General features: G+C 36.5%; 2 protein-coding genes across 2 annotated transcripts in view; one reads left to right on the top strand and one right to left on the bottom strand.

Annotated features, from left to right (window-relative positions):
• LOC128997238 (uncharacterized) overlaps positions 1-22,974 on the bottom strand; it is a 103,154-nt gene extending 80,180 nt beyond the window's left edge. Inside the window, exon 1 of the mRNA XM_054422850.1 lies at positions 22,842-22,974. Coding sequence (XP_054278825.1) covers positions 22,842-22,851 — 10 coding nt within the window. The 5' untranslated portion in view covers positions 22,852-22,974. The remainder of the gene's footprint in view (positions 1-22,841) is intronic.
• Positions 22,975-25,236: 2,262 nt separating this feature from the next.
• The window catches only part of LOC128996735 (uncharacterized MFS-type transporter C09D4.1-like), a 46,686-nt gene continuing 45,564 nt past the window's right edge, over positions 25,237-26,358 (top strand). Inside the window, exon 1 of the mRNA XM_054422186.1 lies at positions 25,237-25,253. The gene's annotated coding sequence lies outside the window, so the exon portion shown is untranslated. The remainder of the gene's footprint in view (positions 25,254-26,358) is intronic.

Here is a 26,358-nt window from a genome sequence, read left to right as displayed (position 1 = left end):
GCTCCCCTCTCCACTATCGCTACATGCCTTAATGGCGGCATACGCAGTTTTTCTTGGCGGTAACGGTGGTGGCCTTAGATCCAGGGGTTGAAGTTCTTCGTATATTGGCTCCACCGGCTCGCGTTTGATGGAAAACACCCAGCCGAAACATGATGCGAAGCACATGGTGACTGAGATCCAACTGGAGTGGGGCTATTTTTAAATCTGTTTGTACATTGAGGCGCTCAAATCTGGAGGGACTTGGGCTACTCCTTGTGCATGTGTGAATGCTATTGGTCACTGGCGCGGCCGACTAAAAAGCCCATAAACCATGAGTGAATGTTGGTCACTGGCACGGCTGACTAAAAAGCCTGTAAACCATGTGTGAAGGTCACTGGCGCGGCTGACTAAAAGGCCCGTAAACCACGTGTGGAGGGGTAAGTGTCATTCCACTTGGAACCTTTACACCACCATGTTGTCCCTACTCGAGTTTTCAGCTAGAACGATTACTGATAATCTGTTTCTTTTAAATACTGTAAAGCAAGCAGCAATCCCACCTATGATTAAAGATTAAATATTCTATTACCACCATGAAAACTGCGGCTATGTCTACTACCATATTTGTTTTTTCGACAATGAAGAGTCTTGTAAGGATTTTGGAGAGGCAGCAAATATTTCTTTCCGACGGTTTGGAACGATTGTATGTGTACCAAAATTTAAAACTCCAAGAGATAGATGCACCGTCTGTGCAGCACGTCTATACAAATGGACCAGATTGAGATGTTCCTGTTTACAATCCATGATCACATCCTTGAGAAGGTGGTAAGAGACGTTTTGGGGGAACGGAGACGGCAACTAGTTTGTTTTTGGAGGCCGTCACGAGCTGTGGCGGTGGAGGGGCCGCAGCTTTTCTGGGGGCAAATAAAAAGATAGTCTATTCTATTTGGAACATTCTAACCATCATGTTGTCCCTGTCCGAGCTTCCAATTAGAAAGATTTACACAACCGTCATCCTTTTAGTTTATGTAAAAGAAAGTGTTGATCTTCCATCAACGCTATGGCAGGACAATTTGAACTATCATAAAGAAAACTGTGGTTATGTAACCCTAAAATACTACGAGTCTTTTCGAGGCTCTAGTAGGTTATGTATTGACTGTGGAAGAATGGTAAATCTTCCTTCTCACTTAAGGCGAAGAGACATATAAGGCGATACATCTATCCAAAGTTTAAGGTCCCAAAAGAAACATGCCGCATTTGCATGGCTCATTTATTTATCTTCCATAAAGTCACTTGTAAATATTGTAAAATCTAAATGTAAAAAAAGAATAATAAACGGAGATGGCAACTAGTTTGTTTTTGGAGGCCATCACGAGCTGTGGCGGTGGAGGGGCCGCAGCATTTCTAAAAACTTAATAAGTTATCAATACACTGTTAAGTTGTATCATTTTAACAATGGATGTCAGACGTGCTATAGCTGAAGAGCTACACAAACCAGCTAGAAAGAATTACACTAGACGGAAAGTGACTCTTAAAGGGTTGAATGATTTGTACCAGGCCGATCTCGTAGAGATGCAGCCTTATGCAAAGTTAAATAAAGGTAATCGGTACATAATGACTATGATTAACTGTTTTTCAAAATTCGGTTTTGCAGTCCCGTTAAAAGATAAGACAGGTCCAGCAGTTGCCAAGGCACTTGAACCTATATTGATCAAACATAAGATGAAACACTTTCAAACCGATCAGGGAACCGAATGGTTTAATAAACATATTGGTGCTCTCATGAAAAAGTATAGAATTAACCATTATTCTACGTTTTCCGATTTAAAAGCTAGTATCGTGGAGAGATTTAACAGAACTTTGAAACAGTGGATGTGGAAAGAGTTTACCGCAAAGGGTACATATGAATGGTTATCATTACTTCCTGATATTCTCAAGCGATATAATAACTCGGTACATAGAACAATTGGTATGAAACCAAAAGATGTGAAACAAAAGAATGTAAAGGAAATATTAAAAAGGATAAACAAGAAGGGAAAAAGGGTGGCACCAAAATATAAACTGGGAGATAGTGTTAGGATAAGCAAGTATAAAAGAGTTTTCACTAAAGGCTATCTGCCAAACTGGACAAACGAGGTTTTCACCATTTACGCAATCAAACCGACAAAACCACCTACATATGTACTCAAAGACCATAATGGTGAAATACTAAAGGGAGGGTTTTATGAACAAGAGCTAAATAAATCAATGACCGGAAATTTATATTTAGTTGAAAGAGTGTTACAACGGAAAGGAGATAAAATAAAAGTCAGATGGCTTGGCTTTGACAAGAAAAGTGACACGTGGCTTAGTAAAAGCGACATTCTTATTTAGAACATACATCCGGTGACGGCTACATGTAGATCAAGCAGCTGCATCCGGTCGTATTTATAAACGATAGGGTGAGTGTGCTACAATCAGTTGAACACGATGGGTGTGGCGCAGCAGAGCCCCCCTTTGACGTTAAGAAACTATGACAAGTATTTTGGCGAGGGTCTGGCATCTAAAAATAAACACGGCCATCTGTTACTAGACTTAATTCGCTGCTCCTTTCAGTCCCCAGCAACTCGGGTAAAACTAATATTGTGTTTAATTTATTATTCGATTCAAATGGTCTTCTTTTTAAAAATATCTACATTTTTGAAAATCCCTTAATCAGTCTAAATACCAGTTTTTACCGTTGGCTCTGCCTAAGGAAATGGGCCATTTTGCATATGGTGACAACAACTTGGTAGTTCATCCAAGTAAGACTAAACAGCATTCAAAAATGATATTTGATGATATATACTGTGAGAAACACGACAAATAATAAATAAATTATATAAATAAATTGGCTCAAAATTATTTTCAAACCACCTTATAGTACTGTATTACAAATTTAAATGATAAAATGCAAAGAACCGCTCGCTGGGATTCAAAAAAGGGTTAATTGAAAGGCTTCACCAAGTAAATAACCCATTACATTAGTCAAAGGACAAAAAAAGTGGGAGGTGGCAGATCTGTTATGGAGTGGCCATCACCGTAGGCTGCGGTGGTTTGGGCAGCCTACCCCAGAGGTTAGGACTCTTGGTGAAGCTCTGGGTTAACAAAAAGAACGCGCCGGGACCCTACGGCCTAGCCTAACAGCTTACCGTGGTGTGGAAACTGGGTCACTTACCTAAACTCCAAAGAACAGGTAGAATCTCTCCACAAACGAAACACACAGTGGAAGTACCTGGAAATTTAAATGATACAATGCAAAGAACCGCTCGCTGGTTAACTCGTCATCATGGTAAGGATCTGTAACATACAATGAAGGTTTAATTACAACACTTTGCATTCTGTTTAAATTATTTATACAAAAGGCTAGGAAAAGATGTTCCTGCAGAGGGAAATTCTTCATTAGAACTGACATCTTTGTCGTAACTCTGGTTCTGTTTATTCGCTCCCCAGTGGATACTAGTATTGCTTCCAAAGAGTCTCGGATGTCTTCCCAAAATGCAGGTGCTGTACGGATCATTTCTAGGACATTAATATCCTCCATAAAGTGGTTAGTTAGCCATAGTGTGTCCTGCAATTCCACTCTGACAGTCTGTACTACTGTCAAGATATCAACTAGCTCGTAACCTTCCGGTAGATTGCAGCTCCATCTCTGTAAAATGTCGGCCAGCCTAAACTCTCGAATTTGTTGGCGGTCGGCTTCAACTTGGCACGATACACACCGAGCAGCAGACTGTATGTATTTTCCCCAAACCCGATCACCTTACCCTAGGTCTTCCTGTTGAAGTTGATGGTTCGGGACGAGATCGCATTCATTGCGGGAGAGCTCTTGGCAACCCTAAAGATGTTAATAATTGAGGTTCTTGAGATCTTTGTACAGGGCTCAATGTAGTGTAAATTGGTGGAAGCTGTGTTGCCTGGTTCAAGCTCACGCGTGAATTACTAGCCTCATCCTTGGCTTCCACAAGATGCCTGTCAATTAGAGTGGCTGTGTAGACTATGGAGTACGGACAGTGTTTAGTAAAATTCTGGTACTAACCGATATTCGATAAATTTATTTGATCTAGAGTGTGTAATTCATTTTTTATTGATGGTGCTGATATATACTTACCTATGTTTCCAGAAGCGACAGTCTGCTGCTCGGTGTGTATCGTGCCAAGTTGAAGCCGACCGCCAACAAATTCGAGAGTTTAGGCTGGCCGACATTTTACAGAGATGGAGCTGCAATCTACCGGAAGGTTACGAGCTAGTTGATATCTTGACAGTAGTACAGACTGTCAGAGTGGAATTGCAGGACACACTATGGCTAACTAACCACTTTATGGAGGATATTAATGTCCTAGAAATGATCCGTACAGCACCTGCATTTTGGGAAGACATCCGAGACTCTTTGGAAGCAATACTAGTATCCACTGGGGAGCGAATAAACAGAACCAGAGTTACGACAAAGATGTCAGTTCTAATGAAGAATTTCCCTCTGCAGGAACATCTTTTCCTAGCCTTTTGTATAAATAATTTAAACAGAATGCAAAGTGTTGTAATTAAACCTTCATTGTATGTTACAGATCCTTACCATGATGACGAGTTAACCAGCGAGCGGTTCTTTGCATTGTATCATTTAAATTTCCAGGTACTTCCACTGTGTGTTTCGTTTGTGGAGAGATTCTACCTGTTCTTTGGAGTTTAGGTAAGTGACCCAGTTTCCACACCACGGTAAGCTGTTAGGCTAGGCCGTAGGGTCCCGGCGCGTTCTTTTTGTTAACCCAGAGCTTCACCAAGAGTCCTAACCTCTGGGGTAGGCTGCCCAAACCACCGCAGCCTACGGTGATGGCCACTCCATAACAGATCTGCCACCTCCCACTTTTTTTGTCCTTTGACTAATGTAATGGGTTATTTACTTGGTGAAGCCTTTCAATTAACCCTTTTTTGAATCCCAGCGAGCGGTTCTTTGCATTTTATCATTTAAATTTGTAATACAGTACTATAAGGTGGTTTGAAAATAATTTTGAGCCAATTTATTTATATAATTTATTTATTATTTGTCGTGTTTCTCACAGTATATATCATCAAATATCATTTTTGAATGCTGTTTAGTCTTACTTGGATGAACTACCAAGTTGTTGTCACCATATGCAAAATGGCCCATTTCCTTAGGCAGAGCCAACGGTAAAAACTGGTATTTAGACTGATTAAGGGATTTTCAAAAATGTAGATATTTTTAAAAAGAAGACCATTTGAATCGAATAATAAATTAAACACAATATTAGTTTTACCCGAGTTGCTGGGGACTGAAAGGAGCAGCGAATTAAGTCTAGTAACAGATGGCCGTGTTTATTTTTAGATGCCAGACCCTCGCCAAAATACTTGTCATAGTTTCTTAACGTCAAAGGGGGGCTCTGCTGCGCCACACCCATCGTGTTCAACTGATTGTAGCACACTCACCCTATCGTTTATAAATACGACCGGATGCAGCTGCTTGATCTACATGTAGCCGTCACCGGATGTATGTTCTAAATAAGAATGTCGCTTTTACTAAGCCACGTGTCACTTTTCTTGTCAAAGCCAAGCCATCTGACTTTTATTTTATCTCCTTTCCGTTGTAACACTCTTTCAACTAAATATACATTTCCGGTCATTGATTTATTTAGCTCTTGTTCATAAAACCCTCCCTTTAGTATTTCACCATTATGGTCTTTGAGTACATATGTAGGTGGTTTTGTCGGTTTGATTGCGTAAATGGTGAAAACCTCGTTTGTCCAGTTTGGCAGATAGCCTTTAGTGAAAACTCTTTTATACTTGCTTATCCTAACACTATCTCCCAGTTTATATTTTGGTGCCACCCTTTTTCCCTTCTTGTTTATCCTTTTTAATATTTCCTTTACATTCTTTTGTTTCACATCTTTTGGTTTCATACCAATTGTTCTATGTACCGAGTTATTATATCGCTTGAGAATATCAGGAAGTAATGATAACCATTCATATGTACCCTTTGCGGTAAACTCTTTCCACATCCACTGTTTCAAAGTTCTGTTAAATCTCCCCACGATACTAGCTTTTAAATCGGAAAACGTAGAATAATGGTTAATTCTATACTTTTTCATGAGAGCACCAATATGTTTATTAAACCATTCGGTTCCCTGATCGGTTTGAAAGTGTTTCATCTTATGTTTGATCAATATAGGTTCAAGTGCCTTGGCAACTGCTGGACCTGTCTTATCTTTTAACGGGACTGCAAAACCGAATTTTGAAAAACAGTTAATCATAGTCATTATGTACCGATTACCTTTATTTAACTTTGCATAAGGCTGCATCTCTACGAGATCGGCCTGGTACAAATCATTCAACCCTTTAAGAGTCACTTTCCGTCTAGTGTAATTCTTTCTAGCTGGTTTGTGTAGCTCTTCAGCTATAGCACGTCTGACATCCATTGTTAAAATGATACAACTTAACAGTGTATTGATAACTTATTAAGTTTTTAGAAATGCTGCGGCCCCTCCACCGCCACAGCTCGTGATGGCCTCCAAAAACAAACTAGTTGCCATCTCCGTTTATTATTCTTTTTTTACATTTAGATTTTACAATATTTACAAGTGACTTTATGGAAGATAAATAAATGAGCCATGCAAATGCGGCATGTTTCTTTTGGGACCTTAAACTTTGGATAGATGTATCGCCTTATATGTCTCTTCGCCTTAAGTGAGAAGGAAGATTTACCATTCTTCCACAGTCAATACATAACCTACTAGAGCCTCGAAAAGACTCGTATTATTTTAGGGTTACATAACCATAGTTTTCTTTATGATAGTTCAAATTGTCCTGCCATAGCGTTGATGGAAGATCAACACTTTCTTTTACATAAACTAAAAGGATGACGGTTGTGTAAATCTTTCTAATTGGAAGCTCGGACAGGGACAACATGATGGTTAGAATGTTCCAAATAGAATAGACTATCTTTTTATTTGCCCCCAGAAAAGCTGCGGCCCCTCCACCGCCACAGCTCGTGACGGCCTCCAAAAACAAACTAGTTGCCGTCTCCGTTCCCCCAAAACGTCTCTTACCACCTTCTCAAGGATGTGATCATGGATTGTAAACAGGAACATCTCAATCTGGTCCATTTGTATAGACGTGCTGCACAGACGGTGCATCTATCTCTTGGAGTTTTAAATTTTGGTACACATACAATCGTTCCAAACCGTCGGAAAGAAATATTTGCTGCCTCTCCAAAATCCTTACAAGACTCTTCATTGTCGAAAAAACAAATATGGTAGTAGACATAGCCGCAGTTTTCATGGTGGTAATAGAATATTTAATCTTTAATCATAGGTGGGATTGCTGCTTGCTTTACAGTATTTAAAAGAAACAGATTATCAGTAATCGTTCTAGCTGAAAACTCGAGTAGGGACAACATGGTGGTGTAAAGGTTCCAAGTGGAATGACACTTACCCCTCCACACGTGGTTTACGGGCCTTTTAGTCAGCCGCGCCAGTGACCTTCACACATGGTTTACAGGCTTTTTAGTCAGCCGTGCCAGTGACCAACATTCACTCATGGTTTATGGGCTTTTTAGTCGGCCGCGCCAGTGACCAATAGCATTCACACATGCACAAGGAGTAGCCCAAGTCCCTCCAGATTTGAGCGCCTCAATGTACAAACAGATTTAAAAATAGCCCCACTCCAGTTGGATCTCAGTCACCATGTGCTTCGCATCATGTTTCGGCTGGGTGTTTTCCATCAAACGCGAGCCGGTGGAGCCAATATACGAAGAACTTCAACCCCTGGATCTAAGGCCACCACCGTTACCGCCAAGAAAAACTGCGTATGCCGCCATTAAGGCATGTAGCGATAGTGGAGAGGGGAGCGCTACACATGTGCAGCATGTGCAACATGTGTTCAGTGTCCAACATGATCTCTCTAGTGTTGGTTGTAAATGATTTCATTCAAAATTATTTATGGTGTAGGATTTGTTAATTTTTAAATTTAAGCGAAGAAAAAGAAGACGAAGACACAGATTCGGTATTTGGGTTTAATTGGTAGCAAGGAGGGTGGAATGGCTAGAACGAGGTGGATGTTGGGGACTGGGAGTACGTGAAAGATAGTGATGATTCAGGAGTTGAGATTTTGGTGAGTTTTTTGCATTTTAAACCCATATGGAAGTGTATCATAATTGCTACTATGTTTCCTCTTTGGTCCCGTAATTTTAAACTGTTTGACTTCACTGATTGTAACTATATTCCTATCCTTTGTTCGTCTGATTCTATTTTCCTCAATGTCCATTGTTTGTGCAGCATCACCAAGAACCATCTCTTTCAAACTGTCAAATCCAATTTTTTTAGAAGTTTTCATGTTTAATGTGAGCCCTTTTACTTTACATACGGGAATCAATTTTTGTTTGTTAGTCGACCACACAAGATATGCATAGGTTTTAGGCCCTCCGGATACAAACTCTACTATGTATGAACCTGGTCCATACTTGGCCAACTCATCGGTCATTTCCCCTAGATAATCTCCCGTAGGAACTCTGTACAATCCACCCTTATATACATATAGTACAGAATCAGTATCGTAATACAATACCTGACCGCCCAGGGCATCTAGATGCTCATAGAGCTTCAATCTCGCTTGGGCAGTGGTGTAAGCTGCCACCACAACATTTACATTTTGCAATGGCTCCCCAACCTCATCAATATACTCCCAACTAACAACAAGAACCTCTTCATTGACAATCTGTACTTTATTTACATCTATTTCAGGGCTAGTTAACATTTTGAAAAGTGTTTTTGGGTCCCTGACAATTGTAGCTTTAGTCTGGTTTTCCCGCTGTCCAAATTTCCCCCAAAAAGAGTTCAACATCAGTTTAGCCAATGACCTCAAACCACCATTCTTGATAATTTTGTCTTTTTCCAGTTGGACACCCTCTTTTTTAAAATAATCCTTAATGTACTGATCCTTATCCTCCTCTGTTTCACACCAGCTAGGGAACCCAGACGCTTCCTGTTTCATTTTTAGAAATTTATTTATAAAGTCAGTAAACAACCCACCGTTTTCATAGGTGGCTACCTTATACTCCCACAGTTCATACATGTCGAGTACAACATAACCCTTTTCTACAGCTTTTCGAATCTCGTCCATGGTCCATGTCCCAATTAGTGCTCTGTCACCACATTCGTGGTCGCAATCACTTTGAATCTGACCGTCTCCACAAGTCGCGCACAAAACAAACATTAACTTGTCATTCATTTTGGCCGGGAGCACAGGATGGTAAAGATCACGTGGTGGTAGTACTTTGCACTTTAATAGACCCTCAACATTGAGACCTCTCTCTCTACATTCCCTGTCACCTACATAGATCGTTGGATGGCCCACAGGGTACTTGCCATATTTACATACCCAAGGGTAAAGTGAGCATATATCAACGTACTCAATGGTTTCTCCCTCCACACACTTGTGGTAAGTTTTGGCGTTCCCGGTTCTACCACCGAAAAATGCTTGCCTCGGATTCAGGGGTAAATTGTTGAGGATCGGCAACTTGTCTAGATGTTTTAGGTTTTCTGTCTTTTTTAACTGTCTAAACTCACATTCCCACATTTGTACAACGTTATCACCCAACTTTGCTATTTTTGATTTGGTCCGTTCATATCGCAAGTGAAGTGAGTCAGAGGGGTCCTCTTTCAAAGCAAGTTCACGGTCATAGGGAAAGCATTTAGGGCATCCGTGCCAATAGCAGCCTTGAAATTCATAAATATTTTGACCGTCATACCCATCAACTTTCATTCCATTGATCTTAACTTCTTTTCCACGACCAGCGTGTTCTATTCTAACTCCGCGTTTCTCCTCTTCCCATGATAGCCACTGTAACGCAATGGCCGATTGAGCGTCTGTAAGCCTATAGCCATTTTTAGGAACGATGCCAATAGTATTTTTCTTCAAAAAGTTCCTGCGAAAAGCCAAGTTACAAGCACTGGCAATGGTCACAGCCTCGAGAAACGGATCAACATTACACTCTTCCAGGAAAATTGAACGGAACTTTAAGCAAGCTTGGGCCAAGATATCAACATCAGACATACAATACTCGAGGATTTCTTTTTTAAAGTCAAATGTAACGTGATTTTCAACCTGATCATTGTACCAATTTTCAAAATCTTTTTGTGATTTTTCAAACATAGATTCTGGACAGTAAAACTCCTTTGCCGGCATAGGGCCCACATAATTTTGGTTGTCTAGGGTGTTGAAAAGGTGGGGGAAATAGCCTTTCTTCTTTTCCGGGGGCAAATCAAAGGCTTTGGGCAGCGAAGCTAGAGGCATAGGGAAATAACTAAGTGAATCAACAAACCTCACATTGTCAATCTCCATCAAAATGACCTTAGTTCCCCGCATCACAAGTTTCGGAGTGAACTTTGTATCCTCCAGCACATACTTGAGCAAAAATTGGAAATCAAAGCCCTGCCCATTGTGTGCAATGACACAAACATCTTTGAAATGTTTACGGACTTGCATCACATAGTCCATGAACTGAGTGACTGGTTCAAAACTAAACACTCGCGTACGATTTTTACAAGCCATACAAAATTTTACCTCAATACACTGATAGCAAAACTGTTGTGACACACACAAGTTTACTTTATGCAATTTAGACTCGGGATCTGAGGGCAGAGACTCATCTTGGCGGGTTTCCAAGTCAAAGAAAATAAACAGAAAATCTTTAGATTTAAGCTTTCTTGTGTCAGGTTTCATGTAGCATTTGTGGTTAGGGTCTTCAAATGAACTACAAGGTTTACAATATACTTCGCCACATTTATGAGGCTTGGACCGTTCTCTAATCCAAACCAATTTCCCACAGTCAAGACATTTCTTTACATTTTTACATCTGTCAGCTTGATGCGCTATAAAACATCTCTGATTTTTATAAGTCATGTTACATTTAGGGCACAAAACACCACCACTCTCCCCTACACAAGGTGGTGAGATGGTCTGACACTGCGGACAAATGTTTGAGCAGCGGTGGGCTCCTTTGTGATCATAGAGTACATGACAAGCTTCACAAAAATATGTACAAACAAAAGCAGCAGTCAAACTATTAATCACATTGTAGTGTCCATTATAAAAAAGTAAATTTAGTGTGAATTTTGCATTTTCTACATTTCTCTCAAAGTACACATCACGTCCTTTCCTGTCATAGTTGTACACAACAATTTTGTAGTCCCTTAAAAACCCCTGAAATTTTTCAAGCTCCGGGATCCCAGCTCCACCCTCTGGCATTTCAACCCTAGCTCGACGCACAAGTTCCTGAGCCCTGATTGTTTGCCTATTTGCCTTATCTTGCCTCACAGCTTTATAGTCAGGATCTTTAGTTACATTGGCCATAGCCACTACAATTGCACGGGGCAAACACAATTTATCTTTATTATTAATGACAACAATTCCCCGTCTTGACTTGCATTCCTCGTCAAACGTATTGTAAAACCCAGGCCTTACTTTCCCAGAACCTACAGGAAGGTTAATTCTAGTGCATTCCACTTTAAAGGTGTCAGTAGACTTTATAGTTTCAGAGTTTGATTGCACAATACCACCAAAGATTTGCCACAAAACATTTTCATCAATTTCACTAGCAGGGCGAAAATTTACATAGCCCGGTGCTTTTGATTTCAAGTTAAGACTTTGTAGAGTAAACCCAAGTTGATCATTTTCAAATGCTTGCTCTTTCATACTATTTACAATTTGCGCAAACCCTTGTCTCAACCAATCAATCTCATTAGTCTCTGGAGGCGGATTAGTGAATTTAAATACTGTTTTACTTCCATACAATCTAAATTTTTTTACATAAGTTTGATCAGTACTAATCAAAGTAACAGGCTCAACTACTTTAACGGGTTCAACTACTTCATCAGATACATTATCAGCCATACTTACATCCATCGTCGTCAAATACCTAGAGGAAAGTGAAAGGGACACAGATACGCTAGTTCTAGTGGGGGCACAGTCTGCGCGCGCACAAAGCTAAGTATAGCACACGGATTACACAACACAGAGACACAAGATGTGGTGGGGGCACAGCTGCGCGCTCACAAAGCTTAATATAACACACCGATTGCACAACACGTTACACAAAAGAAACAATGTTCACTTACTATAAAACTGATGTACTATAAAACTGATTCACTTACTATAAAACTGATGTACTACACAATAAATAATCAGACTAAAATTAACACAAGAAAAAACTTGCAAACATAACCTCAAAACGTCAAACACAAGAGCACACGTCCAACACGTTCAACTGCCAAAAGCAAAGTGAAAGAAAATTAGTACTGGAAAGCTTAAATAGCAAAAATTGGCCAATCACACAACAGATCACCTATTTATGACCAATCAGGTACAAGCTTATTACAACCAATCAGCAACCAGACACACCATTAACACTTCCTTGTTTTCGTCGAACAAGTATGATGATGATGATGAACAAGAATGAACAAGAACAGTAATGATGATGAAGAAGAAGAAGTAGAAATTTTGAAAAATATAATGTTTGTAAATACTTTTTAGATTAATGTAAATAATAGATAGGAGTAAAAGCCATTAAACAAAACTTTACCAACCAGCATAAAAAACGGCCTTTATAAAGGGCATCAATTCTTCTTAGACATTATGTATTTTTAGATAGAGAAATTTAAATGTAAATAATAGATAGATAGTTGTCAGGAATTGGCAGAATTGCAGCTACAGCGGTAAATGACAACCTTAACTTACAGAGCATATAAAAAAATATATATTTTTTTAATTCTTACTTACATGTACCTTTAAGCTGCAGTCCGTAACAATGACGAAACAAATGATAATTTCCGTATCCCCTGTTAAAACCGGCTTGAAGAAGGCTTAAGCAAAACTTTACCATAGAGAACAAAAAACGGCCTTTCTAAAGGCCACCAATTGTTGGACATTAAATTAACATTTCATAGATTCCAGGTATTGTTGGAATTGTGGTTAATCTGAATAATGTTTCTGGCTGTGTATGTGGTTGTCGCCACAGTCATATACACTTGGACTTGAGCCAGAGGTTCACGGGTTCGATCCTTACCAAACACATTTACAATATTTGCTGAGTCTTATTTACTATATATACTACAGTCCATAAGAATGGCAAAACAAATGATAATTCCCGTATCCACCGTTAAAACCGGCTAGAAGAAGGGTTAAGCAGAACTTTACCATTGAGAACAAAAAACGGCCTTTCTAAAGGCCACCAATTGTTGAACGTTAAATAAACATTTCATAGATGTTATGTAATGTTGGAATGATGGCTAATTTGAATAATGTTTCTTCCTAGCAGTTGGTTGTGTATGAGGCTGTGTATGAGCCAGAGGTTCACGGGTTCGATCCTTACCAGTCACATTTACAGTATTTGCTGAGTTTTATTTACATATACCTATATACTACAGTCCATAACAATGACAAAGCAAATTATAATTCCCATATCCATTGTTTAACCGACTGGAAAAAGGCTTAAGCAGAACTTTACTATGGAGAACAAAAATGGCCTTTCTAAAGGCCACCAATTGTTGAACATATAATAAACATTTCATAGATATTATGTATTGTTGGAATGATGGTTAATCTGAATAATGTTTCTTCCTAGCAGTTGGTTGTGTATAAGACTGTGTATGAGCCAGAGGTTCACAGGTTCGATTCTTACCAATTACCAAAGTTTCATTTCCAGTCGGGGTGATGTGTTGATTTTTAGTATGGTGTTGTATCATAGTAGGAGTAGCATAAGTCGTTGATCTAAGAGGTTCACTGGTTCAATCCTTACCAATCACATTTACAATATTTGCTGGGGGAAGTGAGGTTATGTTATTTGGCGGGAAAATAAAAAGTGAGGTTAGAACACATGTGAGGTTAGACCACGTGGAAATTCTAGGGCACGGCTTAAGGAAAATACTGCTCTCTGATTGGCCTAGAGGAAATGCTGCTCTCTGATTGGCCTAGAGGGAATGCTGCTCTCTGATTGGCTAGGGGGCGTGGCCTAGAGAAAGGGCTGCGCTCTGATTGGCTAGGGGGCGTGGCCTAGGGGGAATGCTACTCTCTGATTGGCTGATGGGCGTGGCCTAGGGGAGGGGTGGGGATGAAATGCTGCTCTCTGATTGGCGGGCCCAAGTACAGCGTACCCTACTCACAGACTTTGGACCAAGGATCAATAATTGTAAATAGACAAACCTGTGTGATAGGATATAGAACACTGAAAAATAAAAATGTTAGAAACTTTAGTCTTTTACTTATTTACCCTTATCACCCTCTGTTTTGGAGGAAACTGCCTTACAACCAACATTATGAAGATTGCATTAATACTCATGATCTTGGTCATTATAAAATTTATCAAACATAAATCCGTATTTGCCATTATTCATAGACCTTTCCTTGTCTATTATGAAAAAGCTATCCAACACTGGTGGTAAAGACTTTTATATTGATGAAATGAAAAGTCATTATTAATATGATTGTTAAATATAAGGTTTAAAATGTATATTGCCTTGTTTGGATAATATTAGAAAATGTATGTTATCGCATAAATGTTTGCGTACTTTCTAAGTAAAAGCAGTTAATATTTTTATGTTGACCCATTGAGAGAAATTGTATACTATTTGTACTATAAAAAGTCTATTCATGCATATCAGTCCAGTAAAAGTTCTGTTACAATCCAGTCATAGGTCAGTCTCAATTGCATCCATAGTTTCTCAGTCAACCTGTCAGTCATTTGGTTACAGTCTGTTTTCTAACTCTTTATTAACCAATATTGCATAACATTTTTTATTTAAAACACAATATTCTATAAAATTTTCATTGGCCAGTTGTTGTTGATTGTTATAAACAGTACTTGATATACAAACACATACGTTGTCATCAGTCAGGCGTCCAAACAATTAAAAAATATCGTTGAGAAGAAATCGGTTGTTGTATTTAACAACATAAAGGTCGATTCACAAACGGTATGTAATAGTTTAATCATGTCACAGTGTATACAACAACTGACTGTGACTGTGATGTGAATTTGATTAGTTGTGTGAAATGTGTGAAAATAGTGTGAAATTTTTGAAACTGCTTCCAGTTTATATGTTGTCATTAAGCAAGCGTTTAAAAATCCAACAATATCGTTGAGAAGAAACCAGCTGTTGTATTTGACGACATAAAAATCAATTCACACATAACACGTCACAGTTCAATCACATCAGTTACGACACAGTGTATACACCAACTGACTGTGACTGTGATGTGAATTTGTGTGTACTTCGTCACACAAATTTTACACAAATTTCACACATATTTCACACATTTCACACAACTATCATGATATTTGTGTGAAATGTGTGAAATATGTGTGAAATTTGTGTAAAATTTGTGTGACGAAGTACACACAAATTCACATCACAGTCACAGTCAGTTGGTGTATACACTGTGTCGTAACTGATGTGATTGAACTGTGACGTGTTATGTGTGAATTGATTTTTATGTCGTCAAATACAACAGCTGGTTTCTTCTCAACGATATTGTTGGATTTTTAAACGCTTGCTTAATGACAACATATAAACTGGAAGCAGTTTCAAAAATTTCACACTATTTTCACACATTTCACACAACTAATCAAATTCACATCACAGTCACAGTCAGTTGTTGTATACACTGTGACATGATTAAACTATTACATACCGTTTGTGAATCGACCTTTATGTTGTTAAATACAACAACCGATTTCTTCTCAACGATATTTTTTAATTGTTTGGACGCCTGACTGATGACAACGTATGTGTTTGTATATCAAGTACTGTTTATAACAATCAACAACAACTGGCCAATGAAAATTTTATAGAATATTGTGTTTTAAATAAAAAATGTTATGCAATATTGGTTAATAAAGAGTTAGAAAACAGACTGTAACCAAATGACTGACAGGTTGACTGAGAAACTATGGATGCAATTGAGACTGACCTATGACTGGATTGTAACAGAACTTTTACTGGACTGATATGCATGAATAGACTTTTTATAGTACAAATAGTATACAATTTCTCTCAATGGGTCAACATAAAAATATTAACTGCTTTTACTTAGAAAGTACGCAAACATTTATGCGATAACATACATTTTCTAATATTATCCAAACAAGGCAATATACATTTTAAACCTTATATTTAACAATCATATTAATAATGACTTTTCATTTCATCAATATAAAAGTCTTTACCACCAGTGTTGGATAGCTTTTTCATAATAGACAAGGAAAGGTCTATGAATAATGGCAAATACGGATTTATGTTTGATAAATTTTATAATGACCAAGATCATGAGTATTAATGCAATCTTCATAATGTTGGTTGTAAGGCAGTTTCCTCCAAAACAGAGGGTGATAAGGGTAAATAAGTAAAAGACTAAAGTTTCTAACATTTTTATTTTTCAGTGTTCTATATCCTATCACACAGGTTTGTCTATTTACAATTATTGATCCTTGGTCCAAAGTCTGTGCCTCCAGGCTCGTATTCAGGGTTTGGCAGAGGTTAGATCAGTTCTAGCATACGTCCTTATAGCTTGGTAGTCTATGATATTCATGGCTCAACACACTCATGCAGGCACAGCACATCATAATAGTGGTGTGAAATGAGTGAAAATAGAGTGAAATTTATGTGATGAAATACACACAAATTCACATCACAGTCACAGTCAGAACTCGTAAAAATACTATAGTATAAAATTTGTATGACAAAGTATGCATAAATTCACATCACAGTCAATAGTCCAAACTTTATGTATTGTCATCTTATGGTCTTAAGAGCCCTTTTCGGGACACCAGGTCATAGTTAGCAAAACCGAGACGTTTGACAATCCTTTAATAGATAAACTGGAAGCAAGTTTTAATACGTTTCACCCAGCATATTTATATCGCACTTTGATGATTTATTCACTAATCTAAGTGTGTTAAATATTAAATGATCTCAAAGAATTTTACCATAGAGTAAGCACACATAGTGAAATCTACCATAAAATAAGATAAATACATTTAGAACCATTATTACATTCATGTTACCGGGCATGAACTCACCAACTCATATTAAAATGAGGTTCATATTTTAACAGTAGGATAGGAAAACTGGTAACTACAATGTCCAGTAATTGGTTCTGGTTATTTGTAACTATTGTATCTATATTGGATGAATCACTGCAATATACTAGTTCAACCTGACTGACCCCTCTCTATGAATTGCCTGATGACCATGTTACCTCTGATGATCACTCTTGCATACTTGATATTTCTACCATAGAACTTTCACATTCTAATTCGTCATTAGGTCTCTATGGAAATACCCACCTCTATATTTACACCCTCAGGTATATAGCACAATATCAGCTTCCTTTGTTATTGAATCCTGTAATTTAGCATGGTCTCATTGCTTTTACATATATGAAATACAGAAATTATGTTCATACAATAATATAGATCTATAGTTTCCAGTTAATAATGTAAATGTTGTATCTCTATGTTTCAAATGTTATACAATTAATAATTTAATCATCTGTTAGTTCAAAAATGTGATTCAAATCAATGTAAATAAACTAGTGACAAAATAAGGCTCATTTTTCAACTTACATTTATTTAACCATTTATTTCAATATATACACTTACAATACATAACAGTAAAATAAACAACAAAATGGCTTATTTTATAATTTATATGTTTTTGAAAATGAGTAAAGAACAACAGAGCTTGTAAGTTACAATACCAATGAGGGATGACAGTGCATTATGTTGTATTGGTTTTCCAGGTTATTGTTTAACAAGAAACTCCTTCTCATATCGATTGCTCAACAAATAAAATCTTTATCCACCACTATCATGGTCTTCATTTTATCACTTTAACTAAATCGATATGTCTCGATGTAAATGGCATCCCCACTATGATTAATTCCTGTAAACACAATGCATATCTATAAACTTACCCAAAACAATCCCAATAATTATAGCAACTTTCATTGCTCACTAAAATGCAATTGTTTGTAGCTACCCTTCACAATTACTTTCTCTTCTTTGCATAAAGTAGTTTTCATCTTTATTTTGTATTTTCATCAAAGAGTACATTCACTAAAAGAGTCTTATGTATACAAACAATTTATATACAATATTCCAAGTAAAGGTTGTTCCAGCCTGGAAGTATACAACATGGTCGTCAGGGCCTTTAGAGTTTGCATTTTCATCTATTTTTTTATTACAGTCTGAGGCTCTGGCTGGATATCTCATCATGATTGTAGAAAGTCAATGCTCCCTACTTCTACTTTGACCACCAAATAGACCCCCGACATGACATAATAATGCAATGACATAATAATTTGTTATTATCGTTGCTAAGTTAAACTACCAACTACGATTAGCAAGATGTGGGATTGTGTGTTGTGCCATGCTAATTTACCAAACACATATTAATCAGCACAAAGTACAATAACACATAATAGTTCAATGGATCTATGCTGATATTGGTGATAGGGGTTGAGCTCATCACAACCCAAACTTCCGATTAAAGAGGCATCGCATCCGACATTAATTTTAAGTCCTAAACTGAAGATTACAATTTGCTTATGTTCAGAGGCAAAGTGGATACCATCTAGCATCTTAGGAATGAGCTGGTCACAACTAAAAAGAAAACCCAGTCTTTGCACCACACATAAACTGTACACAATTCACCACTTGGGACAAGAAGCAAGCCTGCAATGATACTGTGGAGCAGGACTGAGTTTAAATAATGATTCCAAGTTCTCACGTAAGGTAAAATATAATTTCGGCACGAAATATTTGCCTGATTCCTCGGTAATACATGTTTCAAGACGCTAAAATAGTTGAGTAAAAAACATATTTTTTCAATTTTTCACAAATATTTAATCCAAACTAGAAAAAATCCAATATTTTACCAGAGGTCCCAAGACTACATGTTTCTTGCCATTTAAGGCGATTCCAGCAACACGTTATATTTATAAATATTTCAAACCAACTGGTGCAAAACTCACATGATACAAAAATTAATGGGGATTGGAAATATTTTTGGAGATGGACATTTGCATAGAAATGTATAGAGAGTAAGCACGATTTTTAAAAAGTGGCTTAAAATCTCCCCATGTTATTCTCATAGGTAAAACACCAAAAACACCTCTTTGTCCTATTCTATCTATTGGCTTGAGATACAGAAAAACAGTAAATAAACATTTAAGCACACTACATAGGTTTCAACTTTTGATAAAAAAACAATAATACAACATAAAAATCAAATACTATTTTAACATTATTTTAAATGAGTACAAATAAATCAAACAGTTATCATGAAAATGTTATAAGTCTATACTTAATTCCATTATTTTAAAAGTCCATTATAAATGTTCTAAATTTGTGATTTAATCACCAGACATCCCTATAACTCAAAAGAATTATATTATTTTATATGAGTACAAATAAATCAAACCATTTTCATTTGTATGCCAATGCATTGTAATATAATATCAGCATTAGTAAATAAAGGTCTGCTTTATTGTTTAAAAATATTTATATCTCAAAAAGGCTTGATATACAACAAAACGGCTAAAATTCCAGCCTACATACTACATGGCCTTCTACATAATAATACAGCATACAAAAGTTTAAAAATTTAAAACCATTTACCAGTTTCTTTTGTATGTAAATGTGTTATAATATAATTTCAGCAATAGCAATGGTTTCAAACTCCAGGTGTTACCAGCACGGCACTGTCGGAGGCATGACGATGTTCAAAGTGATGCGCCTCCTATCACTTACATGTTTGTCTAGCTTCTAATAAAAATATTTATAGCATGAAATTTATGTATTAAAATTCTACATGAACTACTGTTTAATACAATATAAATATAATTTAATTTGTGCCAGTGTGTAATTATTAATTATGGAAAATATAAAAAGGTTACTTTGAGTAAACATGAAAAAGTGAGTAAGCGAGGATTTTTTATATTTTTCAATCAGAGAAAAACTTTCAGTGGAAAAAGTATAGATGATTAGATGTTCCTCAAATTTTGTTTCAAACATTTTTTCATAAGACTTTTAGTTTGTCATCGCTGGGGATCAGAAGTGTGCCTATGGGTCGGGAGCGCACCCGAGTTCGCATGCCGAGAGCCGGGTCTTTAAAAAAAGTGGTCAAAAAAAGCTCTTCATTTCCAGACATGTTTTTCAGTATTAATAACATTTTTTTACCAAAAAAGTGCCCCCATATAGCCTCTAAAACGCCAAAAATGGGGTAAAACCATCATATTATAGCTATTTGGGGTGTTTTTTCGCCAAAAAATTTCAAAAGTCCTAGGTCCAAAAACGCCGAAAGTGGGGTCATATTCTGGTATTACCTCTACTCTCCTCCGCCAACTTTCTAAGTTTGCAAAGTGTGATGTATTAATTACAGCGTATTACGGAGTAATTTTTCCACACCTGATATACGCATTGCCGGTGTGGGGGTGTGAGTGTGGGAAAACGTCTTTCCCCTTCCGGCTCCAGAAGAAGGCAGTTAGGATTATCTTTGGTTTGAATAGAAGAACATCTTGCAGACAGTACTTTGCTTCATCACAAATTTTAACATTTCCCTCAATATACATTTTAGAAACTTTGACTCTGATTAAAAAGAACCTACACCAATATCAATCTTCACCTACTCATTCATATACACTACGTAACAATTCACATCTTAAATTGCCATCTCATTCAACGTCATTCTTTAAGAGACACTTCCATTACAACGGCATTACACTTTTCAATCTACTTCTCCCTCCCTTCAGCTGGAGCCGGACTTGGTCCGCTTCAAAATGCAAGTAAAAAGGTTACTCTTGGCCAAAAGTTGCTACAGTGTCCGTGAATGTGTCGCTGATGGGTTTAATTTTAATTAAGTTTGAAGAAGATTGTCACTCGTAAATCTAGTTGATTAAAGCACGATTGTTTTATTTTAATTTTAGACGTAAAGTAGTCATGTCAAACAAAATATATCTTTAACGTAAAGATATATTTTGTTTGACATGACTAATGCAAATTTGTATTTGTTACTTTGGCTTAATAAACGAGTTATTGAGTTATTAACAAATAACCATATTAAATATTGAACCGTTAAAAAAAATTATGCAACCCTTTTCCAGCTCAAAATATAAAATACCCCCACCACAGCAAACCTGCAGACTAAGCGAATTTCCATTTGCCTAATTGTATTGGATTAATTATCTCCTTAAAAATATCACATTTATATCATTTTGGTTTCGCGAGTACCTAGCCTACTTAGGTTTGCTGCAACAGGGAGGGTAAACAAGTGCGTTTTTTTTTTGTGAAATTTTAATAGTTTAGTATGAAATGAATACATTTTCGGAATTTGATCAAAATATGGTCATAAACAAGCAAAATATAACAGTTTACTTATTCTCCACAAAAACAACATGGGAATTTTTAATTGAATGTTTTTCTAATTTTCTCTGTAACTAGGCCTCTAATATAGTACCTGGGGCCGATTAACTTATTCGTTTTGATGTCCCCAGCCAGAGTAAATCCTATGAATTTGAACGGATGGTGTTTTTGGCCTCTGGGGACATCAAAACGAAAAAGTAAATCCGTCCCGGGTCCAGGTCTTACCATGAGACCTACGGTAATAGCTTATTCACTATATATGGGAAATTTGCTAAAAACATTTTCTTCACACATTACACATTGGACTGACGGAGCAGTAAAACACGCAGATTCAGTTGGTGAATCACCGGAAACATCCGATAATCATATACAATCATCATATCACGGATGACGTCACCGTTACGCTACGTCACGTGATGAGGTCAGGGCGGGTGAGTCATCATGTGGAATGTGGAGTAATGAACCAGCTGACCTCAGAAACATGAACTAAGTGATATTGGAACTCAAACTCAGCTGATTTCGTGTAGACTTGGAAGTATCAGAATAGGGTTTGAGTGGAAAGACGCAAACTATAGCCTACTATTTATAAAGAGTAGAAAAACGAACACGTATTATGCCTATGTGACTTTAGAACAGTGTTAGAATCCCCAAATAAGTCAAAAATGTTGTGGAATGAGGGGTCAAGAGTTCAACATGGGCTTGTGAATCTAAAAATACCCCCACCACATCTCACCGCGCCGAGACCGCTGCAACAATGAAGTCACATCTATTATTGTACGATTCAAGGACAACGTCTTGATGTGGAAACTGGAAATTGTTTAACTTTCCATTTTCTTATTGATCTGTCCATAATATTGTGATAATTCACAGGATGTCAGTATATGCGCCTTCATTGCATTTCGCTGGTTGATTGACTAATTGCAATGATTTCGAGATAAATATTTGCTCATTTTTATACCGATCGACTTTGGGAAACCGAGGTAAATTAAATATAACTACATGCGTCTGCACTGTTGTAAAAAAAATATTTACAGCACAGGTTATAATTTTTTTTTTTTTTCAGAAAATCATTTAACCAAAGTCAAATGTAAATCATCCAGGTAGGCGACAGTTTTGATTTTGTCTGAGGTGGACTAATAATTATAGTGAGAAAATATAGTTTAAGGTGTTATGACAAATAGGCTATAGTAGATTATATCGATATATTAAATTCCTAATACACATTAAGCCTAGAATAGAAAGATTGTACGTTTCAAACCTCGATGCAATATGTATATAATCTAAATCGACGTGAAAATACCGGTTCAATGTTGGACAGGTACTGTGAAGAATTATTTCTTACTGTAATTTATTGTGTGCATTTAGGTGGCAACAATTGTTCAGAAACGATGTATGGACATCAGTTAAATTACCAACTTACCAATCGGCATTTTGTTTGATGAATGTTCTCACAGCACAGCACAACACAACACGAACGATTTTCAGCAAGGCGGTGTGGTGACTGGTGAGTGGTGACTGGGAGTTGGGATGGGACGATGGGAGTGGGAGTGGGAAACAAATTAGGTTGGTTGAGTTGAAATGAAAGCCGAATAGCCGAACTGAACCGAAACAAGCCGAGCTACAGGAAGGAGCTTGCAGAACATGGCGAGTGGCAGCGCTAGTGCAGTATCGAGCTATTGCAGTCGAACAATTTACTCAAAGATCGAAATTCTGAACCGGTATCACACACTGGAATTAATTTTGAGCATGTTACTGTACTTTCTTTACTTAAAAACTCCTTTTTTGCTCAAACCTGGAATAAAATAAGTAAACTCAGTAAATACCTGAGGTGCATAGAGCACACGATCACAGTTCATCCGTCATTCAGATAAAGCTATAATACTCGTTCATCTATGGCAAGGACACATTTGCACCATAGAATAAATAAACACATTCTATTTATGGTTGCATAATACTGTATTTATTTCAGATTGAATAACGCCTGCTAAAAATCCTCTACTATTCGCAATGCAATAATGTTCCTATTATTAGTGGCTACAACATTGAAGGCGTCGAAGTTAAGTTCACTATGACTTCAACAGTAACTGGAATACAAGTTAACATCTTTGTACAACCTTACAAGTTAGTCAAAAGTTGTAACTAAAGATAATAATATGAAATTGCACGTTATAGAACTGTGAGAGGCCGAGTATTGTTCTAATAAACTTAAGTTTACTTGTAAAAGATTTCATAAAAATCTGATAATTTTTACTGGAGTTACCGGAGAACGCAACCACCCACACACATTATGCCTGGTTATGGCTAACTTTGCCTAGTAAAATAAAGAATTTTTCATTTCATTTAATTTTATTTCCTTTCATTTCATTATGAGTGAATTTGAACGGATGTTTTTGGCCTCTGGGGACCTCAAAACGAAAAAGTAAATAGGTCCCGGGGCTAGGTCCTACCATTTAGACCTACGGTAATAAGATATTCCCTATAACAAAATGGGCGATTGGCCAAAACAAATTATTCTATTCTAACAAAGTTAAAAAAATAATGGCGGAAATTATTAATAAATTATTATTAATTATTAATAATAAGTTTCTAAATGTCACTGAGTTGAGTCACAGATAATATAACCCCCTAGGGGTTATATTATCTGTGGTTGAGTCAACTCTGGGTAAAACTGGTTTATATGAGTAAATGCCTCCTATTAATTTTGATCTTAAAATGTAATAGTATATTGTAAAATATATTTTTTTAAGAAACTACTCTTATGGAATTAATATGTGTAAACAAATTTTGAACTCAATTAAATGTGTCTAAAATGTCAAAAGAAAAACTTAATTGACAATCTGAACATAAAGGGGATCCAAGGATAAGATTAATCATTCTGATAAAACAATATGTGCACATGAATAATTGTGTCACAGTAAGTTTATTTATTTCCATTATTGATCTTACCAAGGAATATCAATACACGTCTTAATTGAATTGGAAAACTTTACCAAACATAGATTAGTAATCTTTCGTCAAAACTAACAGGAAAAGAAGAAAATCGATCCAAATACTGAACAAAACATGATAAGTTTATTTGGGCAGTTTTAAACCGGTTTCCTGATAAGTTTTACTGGTTTTACACGTCACCGCTGCCTAGCCAATCTTATTCAATTGGCTTCAGTCAATGTTTGGCCATCGAACCTTTCATATTGATAGTAATATCGGTTACCAAACATCGATACCATAAGCATATCGCTTGAGAGCTATCAATACATCGTTTGTAAAAATATCGGTTCTATTGCCGATATTTACTCATTTTTACTGTTAACAGTGCAACCATCATATTTTCTACTGTGAAACCGACAATGATGTCGACATAATTTAACTGTCAAACAAAATTGTTTGTCGACTTAGTTTTTTGTAATTTTCTTAAATTAAAAAAACTATAAATCAATATAACTTTTAGTGCAAAAAGTAAAAATATATCGATATCGATCAACAACATCGATGGCAAATAAGTATACGAATTTCCATCGACGTCAAAAATATCGAATATCGACATTAAAATATCGATATTTCCGATATATCGATTAATCAACAGTCGATCGATACCAAACACTTCACTCACAGTCACAGTGACAGTATCTCTCATTCAATTTGTCTGTGGAAACTTCTACCCATGTGTCAAATCAGTGTTGTATCGCTATAATTTTTTGTTGTGTACTAAGCGTAAATAATTTATTTGTATAAAGTATTGTCCCCAGAAGAGAAGCCCAACAACATATTATGTTTACTTCAAGCAAACCCATATTCGCCGCAGTGTTGTAGTTTGAAGCCTATATCTTTAAAAGTGAGTATCGGTAATTTATAAGTAAGATATTATTGATTAAACTTTTATTGGCAGTTTATGGTACCGAAAATTGCAATACCATAGAATGGCATGGTTAGTCCTTAAAAGAGAGAAGGTAACAATTGCAAAATCTATAGGCCATATCTTTTAGTTTCGTAAGGAGATTCTTTCTTTGCATCAACATTATCCGTACGTCTGGCAAGTCGTAGAAAAACGGGAGGTCTTCTTTTGTGACGGCGCGAGGGAAAGATAGTAAAATTGCCATAGCTTTAGAATATATAATTATACAGGGTGGCCCAAAAAAGGTACTCATCAAAACTGGACTGCTTATGATTTAACTTCTGTTTTAATTAATATCACTCCACAACAATGTTCAGGAATGGTTAAAAACATGCAAAAAGACGAATGGAATATATGTAATAAACAATGGTGGAATCTTAGTTTTAAGATAGAGTAAGTTTGTAATTTAACTAAAGAATAATAATTTAATTGCCATGAAATTATGAGTACCTTTTTTTTGCCACCCTAACGCAAATTGTTCTCCACGAGAATAGCATTAGCATTGGAAGGCTTAAAACAGCTGATTTTGTTTTCCTCAAATCAGTACGCAATATCAACTCACTGGTTTCTTTTGTGCCAATGAACTCTGTATGCTTCATACTATAATTAAACCAGGGAGAGCATAAAAAGCAATAATTGATACCCTCTTGTAATGTCTTATAAATATTAAAATTATTTTTAACGAAAACATCTATTTATAAAATATTATTATTTCCTAAGTTTGGTTTTTATCAGTAAGCTATAAACTTCCTTCTTCATTTATTTTTAAAAATGAAGTGTCATTTTAAAGCTTTCATCATGCTTTCATCTACCGCTACACCAGAAAAATATACAATTTACTCACATTACAGGAGTTTCTTTAAAAAATCTATTTATTTCTTCATTCAATTTTAACTAGTTGATTTTAAGCTATTTATTTTATATATTTATTTTAATCAAATATATTTATTTATTTTATATATTGGATCAGCTGATTTATTTATAAGGTGAGATAGACTAACAAAAACCATAGATAAAGCATTAAACTTAATAGATTTCCCATCCT

This window comes from Macrosteles quadrilineatus, unplaced genomic scaffold (genome assembly GCF_028750875.1).
Source record: "Macrosteles quadrilineatus isolate MER2022 unplaced genomic scaffold, UCM_ALF_1.0 Scaffold_6__1_contigs__length_79288215, whole genome shotgun sequence".
Classification (NCBI taxonomy): Eukaryota; Metazoa; Arthropoda; class Insecta; order Hemiptera; family Cicadellidae; genus Macrosteles; species Macrosteles quadrilineatus.
This window is presented reverse-complemented; position numbering and strand designations above follow the sequence as displayed.